General features: G+C 34.6%; 1 protein-coding gene across 1 annotated transcript in view; it reads left to right on the top strand.

Annotated features, from left to right (window-relative positions):
- The window catches only part of LOC139958394 (calpain-7-like), a 52,046-nt gene that overhangs the window by 30,442 nt on the left and 7,608 nt on the right, over positions 1 to 13,996 (top strand). Inside the window, exons 8-16 of the mRNA XM_071955447.1 lie at positions 758 to 843; positions 4,603 to 4,696; positions 6,839 to 6,985; positions 9,193 to 9,420; positions 9,793 to 9,937; positions 10,871 to 10,970; positions 11,399 to 11,525; positions 12,367 to 12,439; positions 13,756 to 13,901. Of these exons, the coding sequence (XP_071811548.1) occupies positions 758 to 843; positions 4,603 to 4,696; positions 6,839 to 6,985; positions 9,193 to 9,420; positions 9,793 to 9,937; positions 10,871 to 10,970; positions 11,399 to 11,525; positions 12,367 to 12,439; positions 13,756 to 13,901 (1,146 nt within the window). The remainder of the gene's footprint in view (positions 1 to 757; positions 844 to 4,602; positions 4,697 to 6,838; positions 6,986 to 9,192; positions 9,421 to 9,792; positions 9,938 to 10,870; positions 10,971 to 11,398; positions 11,526 to 12,366; positions 12,440 to 13,755; positions 13,902 to 13,996) is intronic.

Here is a 13,996-nt window from a genome sequence, read left to right as displayed (position 1 = left end):
ACCGCCGTCCTGGGGGAGGGGTCTAAGGGGAGCGGGTGATTTAACTTGAAGTGCTCAGTGTAAATAGCAGGTTCACTTTCTGTCCAGCTGAGGTGACAATGAGCAGCATGAATAAGAATGATAAAAGAGAATCGAAAAAAAATATATAAAATGAAAAACAAGTCAAACAGCAACAAAACCAATAAACATTCATGCTAGCACAGCTGGCAAAAATATATGCTGATCTATCACAAAATAAAAAAAAAGGTGGGGGTGAATGTGGAAAATAATGTTAGCAATATTCACAATTTTTGCAAATTATCCACTACATCTAATAACAAGTCAAGCGCTTCCTTTGTAAGATGTACATTTAAGAAACACTGTTAGATAGCTCACAATTTTCAGTTTATGTCTTGGGACCAAAATAATTTTCAATTTGATGCATTTGTCAGTCTGGCAACAGTTTTTTTTCTGCCTTCTCTTCATTCTTAAAATCACTGAGAGGTAATGAAGGTTGATTTTTCCACTGGATGACAGCAGAAAATTGTTTCTTTAATCAATATTAATAAATTAATTAGGTTTTAATCTTTTTTTTCTAAGCTCATGTCAGCATAAATGTGCAAGTAAAATCAGGACATGGATTTGTAAGCAATCTCGCACAACCCTCAAGGCAGCATGTGTGGTGTTTTGCATATACTGCCGATAAAAATGAAATAAAAATTGTGAGCAATGAGAAAGAATCACCGTTTTCTATCTGTTATTTTTCTTTCCTTTGTAGACGATTATCCAAGATTGTTCCTTCCTTTCTTCCCTCGCTATTGCTGCAAACTACGAAAGAAAATTCAAGAAGATTTTGATATCTAGGTATCTACTTATTTTATTTTCAAAATAACTTCTAAGATACGATTGTACCGATGAGATTGTAACATCAGAAGGGCTCTACTTTGAGCTGTAGTCTTGCGTTTTCTGATTTATGCACGAAAAATACCAGTTTAATTCAGCCTGGAGAAACAAGCAACAGAGAATTTAGGGCTACAAATATCGAACAAGCAAGTGATTTCTGTAAATATTGCAATGTCCAGAATAGTACCAAATAAGAGGAAAATTGTGAAGGAGAAAGTCAGTTGCCAATGTATGTTGTTGTTACTCCATGTTTTGGCTATTATTTGTTCCACTGCCGACAATTGACAAGTGTTTTATTGTTATTTTTGAACTTATTAATTTTTCACCGATCTCACAAGCAAAAAAAATGTGATGTGAAAGATCGTTTTTGTTACTAATGAATAATATATAAAAAAAAAGGTTAAAAAAAAAAAAATCTTTTGAAATTTGGATTTAAGCAACAGTGCATATCAGAACTCAGCTGCAAATATTTAGCTACTGGGGATGTTTAATTAAAAAAGATTCATGTATAGCCCCACACTCTATCAGCTTCACTGGTTGCCTTTAAACGGGTTGTAATTCTTTAAGCTTTTTCGCCTCCTCCTCATTATATCGATAAACTCTTTCATCCCCCATCCCCAACTGTCCAGACATCTCCTTAGTTTTTGATAACCTCTCCTCCTCCTCATCATTTCATCTGGACTACAATCCTACAGCAAATTATTCTTTCCTCAAAATTTGAGTCTGAATTTTCTCTTTTCTCTCTCTGTTAGTAATTTACACTCTTTCGCTAGCAACGAATGCAAATTAAACAAGTTAATCGAGATTGCAAATATTTTCACTCATTTTTTGTTATAATCATGTAGTAATTAATGGCTCCACTCAAGTAGTAACGAATTTGTCACCACACTTTTGTTTAAATTGTCATTAATCATTCACAATTTTAGACAAGCCAGGATTCAAAAACCAAACAAACTTACTGGGATGAAAAGCAAAAATACTGTGTTTGTTAGAGTTCATGAGTTTGGGTGCAAATTTTGGCATCAATGAATTGCTTTTAGAGTTCTTCACTATTCTAGTGGCTCCGATCCTCAAGATATTTCTCAGTCCTTGAGGATTTTTTTGGTTACTTGCCATAGGCAAGTCAAAGGTCATTTAATGATTTGTTTTCCAATAATTTAATGAACATCCATTTAATTAGTTAAGTGATTGATTAATGGATTTGATTAATTTATTACTGGAATTTGTTCAACTATTACAAAATTGAAATTTTCTTTCAATATGTCAACATGATAATAAGTTATCTCAACTCCTACTGAGGAAATAAACCCAACTCAAGTAGCTCTTCAATTGGGCTATATAGGCCTAATGTTGACGAATTTGGCAAAAAAGAAAGATTATACAGGCCTAAATATTGACGGATTTTGAAAAAAAAAAAAATTTGTCTACACTGGTAATGTCAGTAGTTAGTTTAATATGTCCACCCATATCACGGTCAAAGTCATAATCATCATTACATACATATATTGACATAAACATTCGATAATTTGTATCAATGTAACTAGAATTGTCCCCCAAGCTAAATATCAGCCTAAAAACAGGTGTGTTTTGTGTACACTGATACGTCACATCGTGGATAAAACAGAGAGAAATGAAAGAAAATTCCACGAAATATATACCGCCAGACTGCACCTGTATTGGTTTCATGGCTGCCGGCTGATACTTTGATGGAAATGAGATTGATTTATATTCAACATCAAGGCTATATGTAGAGCAGATAAAAGATATGGAAGGTTTACAAAGGTTACATACAGTATACATGCACATAGGCGTAGGAGCCCAATGTGATTTGGGGGGGGGGGGCTGTCATGACTCGCTCGAAAAATGTAACCAAAATTTTTCGCCCGCAGAGCGCGCATTCAAAATGTTAATGTGCATATCATAAAGGTATGCATCAGTTATTACATCGCATGCCAATAACATACAATCATTTTCCATGTTATTACCCAGCTTCCATATTGATTAGAATTATTGGGGAAGTCGTTACAATAATAATGTTAAAATAATAATATCAGTTTAACCATAGAAAAATACATTGCAAATTATTTTTCTTTCAGTAGTTGCCCGAAAAATTCTCAACATATTGCCCTAATTTTCACAAAAATTAATTTCAAAAACCAAAATTTCAAATATCAAAAATTAATTGCACAAACCCCTCCCCCCTACCCTCTGCCTCCTACGCCTATGTACATGCATGCACCATTGTCCCACAGAATTCTGTCACTTATCCACGTCTGCACGGTGTACTGTTTCAACAACTGTCCACCATACGTTTAACATTTTTTCATATGGTTCGAAGGCCGTGTAATAAAATACTTCCATGGCGTTATGTCTGTGAATTTAATTAATGTTGGATAGCTCCTCACTTCACTGCAGCTATTTGTTTTGATTTAGATTTATTTATTAATATTTTTTTTTAAAGTTTTTATTCACTAAATACTGAGATCCCTAAAAAAATTTGAAGACCAGTTTATAATGGGACACAAAGCTGACCATTATCTTTAAGCTTAAATGTGACAGATATTTTTGGGGAGAATAACTTCCCCTAAACAATTAAGAAATATTTAACTCCTTTTAGGAGGTAACCTACTTTAATGTTTTTGGGAGCTGTGATTTTGTAAATCTGTGATGTCATAATGCCACTCGAATCCCTGTTACCATTTTCTCTCTTTCTTTCTCCTTCCCACCCCCCCCCCCCCTTCCTCATGCTTTCAAGGTAGAAATGTTATCAGTGTTGACACTGGAACTAATGCAGTCATTGAGTGTTGTCAAGAGTTGAAATATTTAAGATGCAGTAATTGCAAAACCCATCTCCATTAACACTGTATTAAATACAAAGAAAAACTTCAAATATTGAAACATATATGGTTCCATGATGACTCAGATTTAGACTTGATCAAGTCATTTAACATTTGCATGTGGAGGGTATTATATCTGTGATATCTCCCAAGCTGTTTGGGGGAAGTTATATCTATCACACAGATCAATAATGTCTCCTTTAAACATGAGCACTTAAATTTTCATTTCAAATTATTAAAACCAAAAATTCCAAACATGTTGTTATACAAAACTCAAAGAGGTATAGATCAAATTGTAAAGATATGAAACAAATATTAAATGAAAAGGTGCTGAGAATAGAAGAAGTCCAATTTTGGATGAAATTGGTGGCAGTATTCATAAATACAGAGTAGTGATACTCTCCCATGCTGAATTTAAACAGTCCCACCAGCTTTTGTGTCATGCTCTGTTATGCTAGGGATGCCGTTCAGCAGCACTTGCACACACCTAGTGGTGTATATATATATATATATATATATTTATATATATATATATATATATATATATATATATATATATATATATATATTTATATATATATATATATATATATATATATATATATATATATATATATATATTCATATATAACTATATAACTACCATTTTCATTTTACTTTTGCACATTTTTTTCATTTGTAATAAATTTGGAAGCCTGTTGGTAATTGTAAGTCATATCACTAGAGTACTCGATGCAATGCATCGTGTCCAAGAACTGATTAAACCAACAAAACAAGATAATCAACATCACAGTTTGTACATGCATGTCAATCTTCAGTGCTAAATCCAGGGAATTATACATCAATAGATATTTATATATTTCATACTTTCATCTTCCTACAGCATTATTTATCCTCAAGATAAAAGAGGGAAGCCGATCTATAACCCATGTGGCAAGTACATGGTCATCTTCAGAATCAACGGAGTCAAAAGAAAGGTAAAGGAACAGTACATATGTCAGGCTAAAAATGTCAAAATTACTATCCACTTGGTAATAATGTTTCCTAACTTTATACTATGTATCCTAACTTTATATAATTTATTCTATCATTGAATTGTATTCTAATTTTATACTATTTGTCCTATCTTAAAAATAAATTCTAACATTAAAATAGATCCTAACTTTATACCATGTATCCTTACTTTATACTATGTTATCCTAACATTACACCAAGTATCCTAACTTTATACCATGTATCCTAACTTGAAACTACTTATCCTTACTTTATACCACGTATGCTAACTTAATACTATTTATCCTTACTTTATACCACGTATCCTAACTTAACACTACTTATCCTTACTTTATACCACGTATCCTAACTTAATACTATTTATCCTTACTTTATACCATGTATCCTAACTTAGTACTATTTATCCTTACTTTATACCACGTATCCTAACTTAATACTATGTATCCTTACTTTATACCATGTATCCTAACTTAATACTATTTATCCTTACTTTATACCATGTATCCTAACTTAATACTATTTATCTTTACTTTATACCACGTATCCTAACTTAATACTATTTATCCTTACTTTATACCACGTATCCTAACTGAATACTATTTATCCTTACTTTATACCACGTATCCTAACGTAATACTATTTATCCTTACTTTATACCATGTATCCTAACTTAATACTATTTATCCTTACTTTATACCACGTATCCTAACGTAATACTATTTATCCTTACTTTATACCACGTATCCTAACTTAATACTATTTATCCTTACTATATACCACGTATCCTAACGTAATACTATTTATCCTTTCTTTATACCACGTATCCTAACTTAATACTATTTATCCTTACTATATACCACGTATCCTAACTTAATAATATTTATCCTTACTTTATACCACATATCCTAACTTATACTATTTATCCTTACTTTATACCACATATCCTAACTTAATACTATTTATCCTTACTTTATACCATGTATCCTAACTTTACACCATGTATCCTAACTTTACACCATGTATCCTAACTTAATACTATTTATCCTTACTTTATACCATGTATCCTAACTTGATACTATTTATCCTTACTTTATACCATGTATCCTAACTTGATACTATTTATCCTTACTTTATACCATGTATCCTAACTTGATACTATTTATCCTTACTTTATACCATGTATCCTAACTTTACACCATGTATCCTAACTTTACACCATGTATCCTAACTTTACACCATGTATCCTAACTTATAACTATTTATCCTTACTTTATACCATGTATCCTAACTTAATACTATTTATCCTTACTTTATACCATGTATCCTAACTTTACACCATGTATCCTAACTTTACACCATGTATCCTAACTTTACACCATGTATCCTAACTTAATACTATTTATCCTTACTTTATACCATGTATCCTAACTTAATACTATTTATCCTTACTTTATACCATGTATCCTAACTTAATACTATTTATCCTTACTTTATACCATGTATCCTAACTTTACACCATGTATCCTAACTTTACACCATGTATCCTAACTTTACACCATGTATCCTAACTTTACACCATGTATCCTAACTTAATACTATTTATCCTTACTTTATACCATGTATCCTAACTTAATACTATTTATCCTTACTTTATACCATGTATCCTAACTTGATACTATTTATCCTTACTTTATACCACGTATCCTAACTTAATACTATTTATCCTAACTTTATACCATGTATCCTAACTTAATACAATGTATCCTTACTTTATACCATGTATCCTAACTTAATACTATTTATCCTTACTATATACCATGTATCCTAACTTAATACAATGTATCCTTACTTTATACCATGTATCCTAACTTAATAATATTTATCCTTACTTTATACCATGTATCCTAACTTAATACTATTTATCCTTACTATATACCACATATCCTAACTTAATACTATGTATCCTAACTTTATACCATGTATCCTTTATACTATGTATCCTACATTTACACCACATTGTACCATTTTTATGCATCCTTACTTCCCTCTACAGCCTGTGCTGGTCTATACATCCTTCACATCTCCTATCTTGTCCATATTTTTAGGTCATAATTGATGATACCTTACCCCTGGATAAGTCTGGTCAGCTGCTCTGTTCCTTCTCATCCAATCGTAATGAGCTCTGGGTTTCCCTTCTCGAGAAAGCATACATGAAGGTCATGGGTGGCTATGATTTTCCAGGATCCAACTCGGTATGTAACTGATGTCCAGGCAGTTTGGTATCAGAGCAACATTATGGAAGTTGAAGCTGAATTTGTCTTAGCCCTGTCTTAGTCATAACTGGAACATATGTATGTATGTATTTTAGATCCTCCTGCAAGCAGGAACTTGCAAGCAGCCTCATTGGCTTATCAAAGCCGCAAGCTGACTGAAGTCGGTCTCTTACATTCATATTTAACGTCCATGATTATGAATTGTCAATTGTCAACAACTCTGTAACTGGACGACATACATTAATCTTGGAGTGACTCGAACCGGGGACCTTATGATTGGAAGGCACCGGCGTTAACCACTGAGCTAACACTCCACTTGTAATGCGGTAATGTCAAGTTTCTTAATTTGTGTGGCTACTTGAGTCATTCAACTTTCTGAAACTGTATTCAGTGAAGTGTAAACCTCTATATAGCTGTTGCATTGAGTTTACTAAGTTTTAAAAGTGCTAAGGAAGAATTCACTAGAATTAGATGCAAACCTGTGACCTCATGAAAATAAAACCACTTCAGTGTTACCGACTGAGTCATATTCACTTTTAGTCCAAGCTATCAAGATTGAACAGACATTAAGAAAGTGTTTATAACACAGGCTAGTAGTGAACATCGATAGAAAAGTACCGTCAGTTCAGGTAATATCAAAACATCAGTCAAAGCTAATAAGATTAATAAGGCAGTCAAACAAATGAATATAACACAGTTAGTGGTATCGATAGAAAAACACTGTCAGTCCAGGCTATCAAGATGTGACATGAAATTAAACAAATCGTTATAACACAGCTAGTGGTATGTATCAATAGAAAAACACTGTCAGTCCAGGTTATCAAGGCACCAGTCCAAGTTATCAAGATGTAACATGAACTTAAACAAGTGGTTATGACACAGCAAGTAGCATGCATCCACAGTAAAAACACTGTCAGTCCAGGTTATCAAGGCATCAGTCCAAGTTATCAAGATTTAACATGAAATTAAACAAGTGGTTATGACACAGCAAGTAGCATGCATCCACAGTAAAAACACTGTCAGTCCAGGTTATCAAGGCATCAGTCCAAGTTATCAAGATGTAACATGAACTTAAACAAGTGGTTATGACACAGCAAGTAGCATGCATCCACAGTAAAAACACTGTCAGTCCAGGTTATCAAGGCACCAGTCCAAGTTATCAAGATGTAACATGAACTTAAACAAGTGGTTATGACACAGCAAGTAGCATGCATCCACAGTAAAAACACTGTCAGTCCAGGTTATCAAGGCATCAGTCCAAGTTATCAAGATTTAACATGAAATTAAACAAGTGGTTATGACACAGCAAGTAGCATGCATCCACAGTAAAAACACTGTCAGTCCAGGTTATCAAGGCATCAGTCCAAGTTATCAAGATGTAACATGAACTTAAACAAGTGGTTTGAACAGAGCAAGTAGCATGCATCCACAGTAAAAACACTGTCAGTCCAGGTTATCAAGGCACCAGTCCAAGTTATCAAGATGTAACATGAACTTAAACAAGTGGTTATGACACAGCAAGTAGCATGCATCCACAGTAAAAACATGTCAGTCCAGGTTATCAAGGCATCAGTCCAAGTTATCAAGATTTAACATGAACTTAAACAAGTGGTTTGAACAGAGCAAGTAGCATGCATCCACAGTAAAAACACTGTCAGTCCAGGTTATCAAGGCATCAGTCCAAGTTATCAAGATTTAACATGAAATTAAACAAGTGGTTATGACACAGCAAGTAGCATGCATCCACAGTAAAAACACTGTCAGTCCAGGTTATCAAGGCATCAGTCCAAGTTATCAAGATGTAACATGAAATTGAAGAAGTGGTTTGAACACAGCAAGTAGCATGAATCCACAGTAAAAACACTGTTAGTCCAGGTTATCAAGGCATCAGTCCAAGTTATCAAGATGTAACATGAAATTAAACAAGTGGTTATAACACAGCAAGAAGCATGAATCCACAGTAAAAACAGGAGGAAAAGGTTCATGCAATAAACAAAAGGTAATATAGCACATAGTATAATGTGTCCTAGAACAACACTGTTAATTGAAAGTGTGTGAGGTTTAATAGGGAAATAGTCCAGTATTAAGGTGATTACTACTTTATACATGATAAAATAATAATAATAATGATAATTTTATGATTCAGTAGAAGCCAGGATCCTTTCACGTTTTCTTTTACTGCTCAGAATATTGACCTGCACACCTTGACCGGTTGGATCCCGGAGAGGGTGAACATGCGAGCAGACGCCCAAGATGTGGACAAAGATAAAACGTTTGCGATGCTTCTGAAGCGGTTTCACAAGGGCGATGTGCTGGTGACGGTCGCCACGGGGCCGATGTCCGATGTGGATGCCGACAGAGCCGGCCTGGTATCGACTCATGCATATGCTTTACTCGATATCAGAGAAATCAGGGTAAGTTATTAAATTAATTGAAGGATAAATTAATTTTTTGGAAAAGAGGTGGGAGTTGAGCACTATGAGCGAAAGTCAGGGGATATGGATCTGGGCTATTTAAACTATAGTCACATACTGAAATGTCTGGAATTATAATTTAATGCAGGTTGGCTTTTATAAAAGAAAACTTACAAACTTTTCTATCATTGGATGATGGAATGTTTTCAAAGCTTGTTGCTTTCAACAATTACGAACGCTTCAGTCATGCTTCTGAATATGATTTCAGTGTGTTGTATGAGTAACTAGCCGCAAAATTGAAATAATTTATTAACCTGCTCTCAACTTTGCTTGGTTACAAACAAATTTTTTATTTTCTATTTTAATGATCAGGGCAAGAAATTGATGCAATTGAAGAATCCTTGGAGCCACCTGAGATGGAAAGGCAATTTCTCTGAATTTGACAAAGAGAATTGGACATTGCAGCTACAGAAAGAGTTGAACTTTGACCCTACCAATGCTCAACAATTTGATAACGGTAATTTTGTTCAAGTAGAGTATGAAATTGGGGAGTTAATTGACTGCTTTTTGAGGGCTACAATCAATTTACTTCTGACATTTTGCAAAGAAATAGAATGGATCGTAGTGTATCCTCCTCATAAAAAAAAAAAAAAAAACTGTAACCAACAAATTCATGATTGATAATACTTGTTCAGTATTATCAGACTTAAAGTCAGCCTTTCAAAGGAGAGTAAAGTTTTAGCATTCTTAATGTCGTTATCTAAGTTATTGCAGATAGTCGCAACACTGTAAATAAGATAGAGGTGGGTAAGAATTGAATGAAAATGATTTGAAAAGAACTTGTCATTGCTCTCTAGTAACTTATACATAACCTTATACAGCATCAAAAGACAAACTGCTGCAATCAAGTATATAATTTAAATTGTAAAATTAATTTGTATGGTTAGGTTTGGGTCTGACTGAATCACACAACATTTGTTTTTAAACGGCATATTTTACATGATAAATTACAGTCTAGTTTCCTCAATCAAATGGAGGAGAGGATGGACTATAGAGTTTGAATGAATCATTACAAAGTATCGATATTATTTCCCCCCACCAGGCGCGTAGCCAAGGGGAGGCGAAGGGGGCAGCCGCCCCCCCCCCCCTTGGGCGCATTTAAAAAAAATTTTTTTAATGTTTTTATGATATCACTAGTATTTTCAAAAGAGAAAATGCTAAGATGCAACTTACAAGGCCTGGGAAGTGCCATTTCCAGCGATCTGGGAGGCATTTTCAGCTAAAATTTTCTTGTAAGCTTTGCGCCAACCATGGTGGCGCTACGCTTAGATAGTTTGCAATGCCGAATCTACAGTTTCGCCCCTCCCTTGGCAAATTCCTGGCTACGCGCCTGCCCCCACCGTTTCTAAACTCTATGTTTCTCTGTTTTTCCCTCCCTTTCTTCTCAAAGGTGTGTTTTGGATCGACTACCAATCACTGTGTCGTTTCTTTGACGTTCTCTACCTAAACTGGAATCCGTCACTATTCCCAAGGACATATGTACTGCATAGGTAATCAACATAACAGAGTTCATTCATTATGTCAACTAACTGTTATTGCTTTTCTTAATAGATCAATAGAAAATGTATGTATGTATTTTAGAACCTCCTGCAAGCAGGAACTTGCGAAGAAGCCATCATTGGCTTATCAACGCCGCAAGCTGACCGAAGTCAGTCTCTTAGATTTGTATTTCTCGTCCATGATTATGAATTGTCAATTGACAACAACTCTGCAACTGGATGACATACATTATCTTGGAGTGATTCGAACTTGGACCTTATGATTGAATTGGAAATTGGGAATGGAAATTTGAATGGATATAGTAAAGAGGAAAGAATTATATTCCATGGGAAAGCATTCTACTGTGACTGAAGGAAACTTGACCTAACGACTTATGGTGATAACATATTTCTTTCTTTCACATTCCGTCATTGTATAGTACGTGGACAGCAAGTGAAGGGCCAAAGAAAGATGTGGTTACCATGGGCAACAATCCTCAGTATCGACTAGAGGTCAAAGGTCAAGGGCCTGTTTGGATTCTCTTATCCAGGCATATAACAGACAAGGTAAAAAAAGTGTGATTATTTTTCTAGTTACCATTGGCAACAAATCCAGTCTAAACTAGAGGTCAGTTTACTTAACAACATTTGACAAAGTTTGTGAATATGCTTTAGGTTATTCATGAATTATCTCAGTGCATATTTAATCAGGGGGATATTAATGATAATATCAGTGTATAAATTAGGCCCTTAAGACAACCATAAAATGTCATTGTTATGCCTCAGTTGTGAGTTTCGTTAAATAAAATTATTATTTCTGGTAGTTACTTCGTTTTGATTTTTTTTTTTAATATAAAGTATTTATTACATTTTACATGAAATAACTTTCATCTTGATTTTTTTTGAATCAAAAGAATACAAAAGATCAATAGTTTAAAAGCTACTGGGAGTGGAAAAGAGGGGAATCGACCGTTTAGAGGACTTTAAAATATTTGTTTTTTTTGTGATGTAAAATATACAGAATTTATAACAATTACTGTCTCACCCTCACACATACCGTTGGATCTCCTCACCTGTTAATTCTTCCCTTTGCAACCCTCTGCCTATTTTAAATATTACACATGTTTGAATTGATTAGCTAATTAACCTTTCTAATGTCATTGAAATGTATATATATGTTATCTTGGGCTAGTCCGGCCCTTAAGGCCTTAGACCTTAGCACCATACCCGCCCTACGCTGCACATCGCTCAATCTAGGTAATACTGAGATTTTGATTCTGTCTGGCCTTCTGCTTCCACCAATATTCATATTGTTCTACGATGGCACAGTCTTAGAAGTTTAATTGACATCTGAGCTATTAAAAGTAGTTAATTTCGTTTCCTGTTGTCGTCATCATCCTTCTTGCAGGCTGACTTTGCTGACAACAAGGAATTTATCACCCTGGTGATATTCAAGGGTGGAAAGAAAGTCTTTTATCCTAGTAAGTTTTTCTTAGTTATTTATACTCCTTTAAAAGATCTATCCCTAGTAGGCCCATAACATTGTGGAGGGGGTAACTGGCAGTGGGGTTTGGGGCTCCTGGCTGTGAAAATTGCTATAAGTGGGTGATAAAATTGTCCACAGTAGTGATAAAATCTGGCTAACATAGGTCACTACAAGGTAAATGCTTTGCCTTCATTGGCAAACATACTGATGTCAGGCTAACACAGTCCTATACTTTGGTGCTGGTATTGACAACACATATACCCCAGTCTCCTGCACCCCACGGGTTTAATTCACTCTGGAATTAAATTTAGTGGGCTATATTTATAGGCTATAATAATGATGATTCTATTGGATAATTGAATCATACCTTTGTATTCACATACCTTTGTATTTACATGCCTTTGTATTTACACGCCTTTGTATTTACACGCCTTTGTATTTACACACCTTTGTATTTACACACCTTTGTATTTACACGCCTTTGTATTAAGATAAGTAGATAAGATAAGTAGAACTTTATTACTCCAAAGAAGGAAATTAAGATCTTGCACATAAAATGTAAAAGACAGTACAAAAATATGGCTATGTTACAAATATGAAAAACAGGGATAGAACGGAATGATAAAACAATAAACAACTGAACAATAAAACACACATAGGCAGGACCTAACGGCTCAAGTTATCATTGTAAAGCCTTATTGCACGTGGAATAAACGAATTGCGATGACGGTTGGTTCTTATGGGTGGGAGACGCAGTCTGCCAGTGCCCCTAGTTATGATATTATGGTGCAGATAACAGTGAAGCGGGTGATCATGGTCATTCCAAACAATGTCTAGTTTGTTTTGGAGCAAGCACACATAAATTTCCTCAACTGTTGATTGGGGGTCTCCAATGACTCTACCCGCTTTACGAATAATGCTGTCAATACGGTCTTTGTCAGTCCCCGTGGCGTTCCCACCCCAACCGACGAGACAATACCGCCATACGCCACAGATAGCAGCGTTGTAAAAAATATCCATTATAGAAGTACGGACGTTAAAACTGTATTTACATGCCTTTGTATTTACATGCCTTTGTATTTACATACCTTTGTATCTACATTCCTGTGTATTTACATACCTGTGTATTTACATACCTGTGTATTTACATACCTTTGTACTTCTATACCTTTGTATGTATACATGTTAGGTACCTTTTGTATTCACATATCTGTGTATGTAGATAACATTTATTAACATACCTTTGTACTTACATGCGTTTTTATTTCTACACCTTTGTATTTCTACACCTTTGTATTTATATACCTATAGATGACCCACCACCATACATGGACGGCACAAGGATCAACAGTCCGCATTATTTGTGCAAGATGATTGTCCAAGATAAAGGGACATCTCTGTATACTGTCATTATATCACAGTTTGAAAAGAGCAATACAATACATTACTCTCTCAGGGTGAGTCTTTCTAAAACAGAGTGTTAAGTGAGAGCGTTGTCGGGGTAATGGAATTATTGTTAAGTCCCCAACTTCAAGCAAGTCTTCCTCTCAGC

This window comes from Apostichopus japonicus, chromosome 18 (genome assembly GCF_037975245.1).
Source record: "Apostichopus japonicus isolate 1M-3 chromosome 18, ASM3797524v1, whole genome shotgun sequence".
NCBI lineage: Eukaryota > Metazoa > Echinodermata > Holothuroidea > Aspidochirotida > Stichopodidae > Apostichopus > Apostichopus japonicus.
This window is presented reverse-complemented; position numbering and strand designations above follow the sequence as displayed.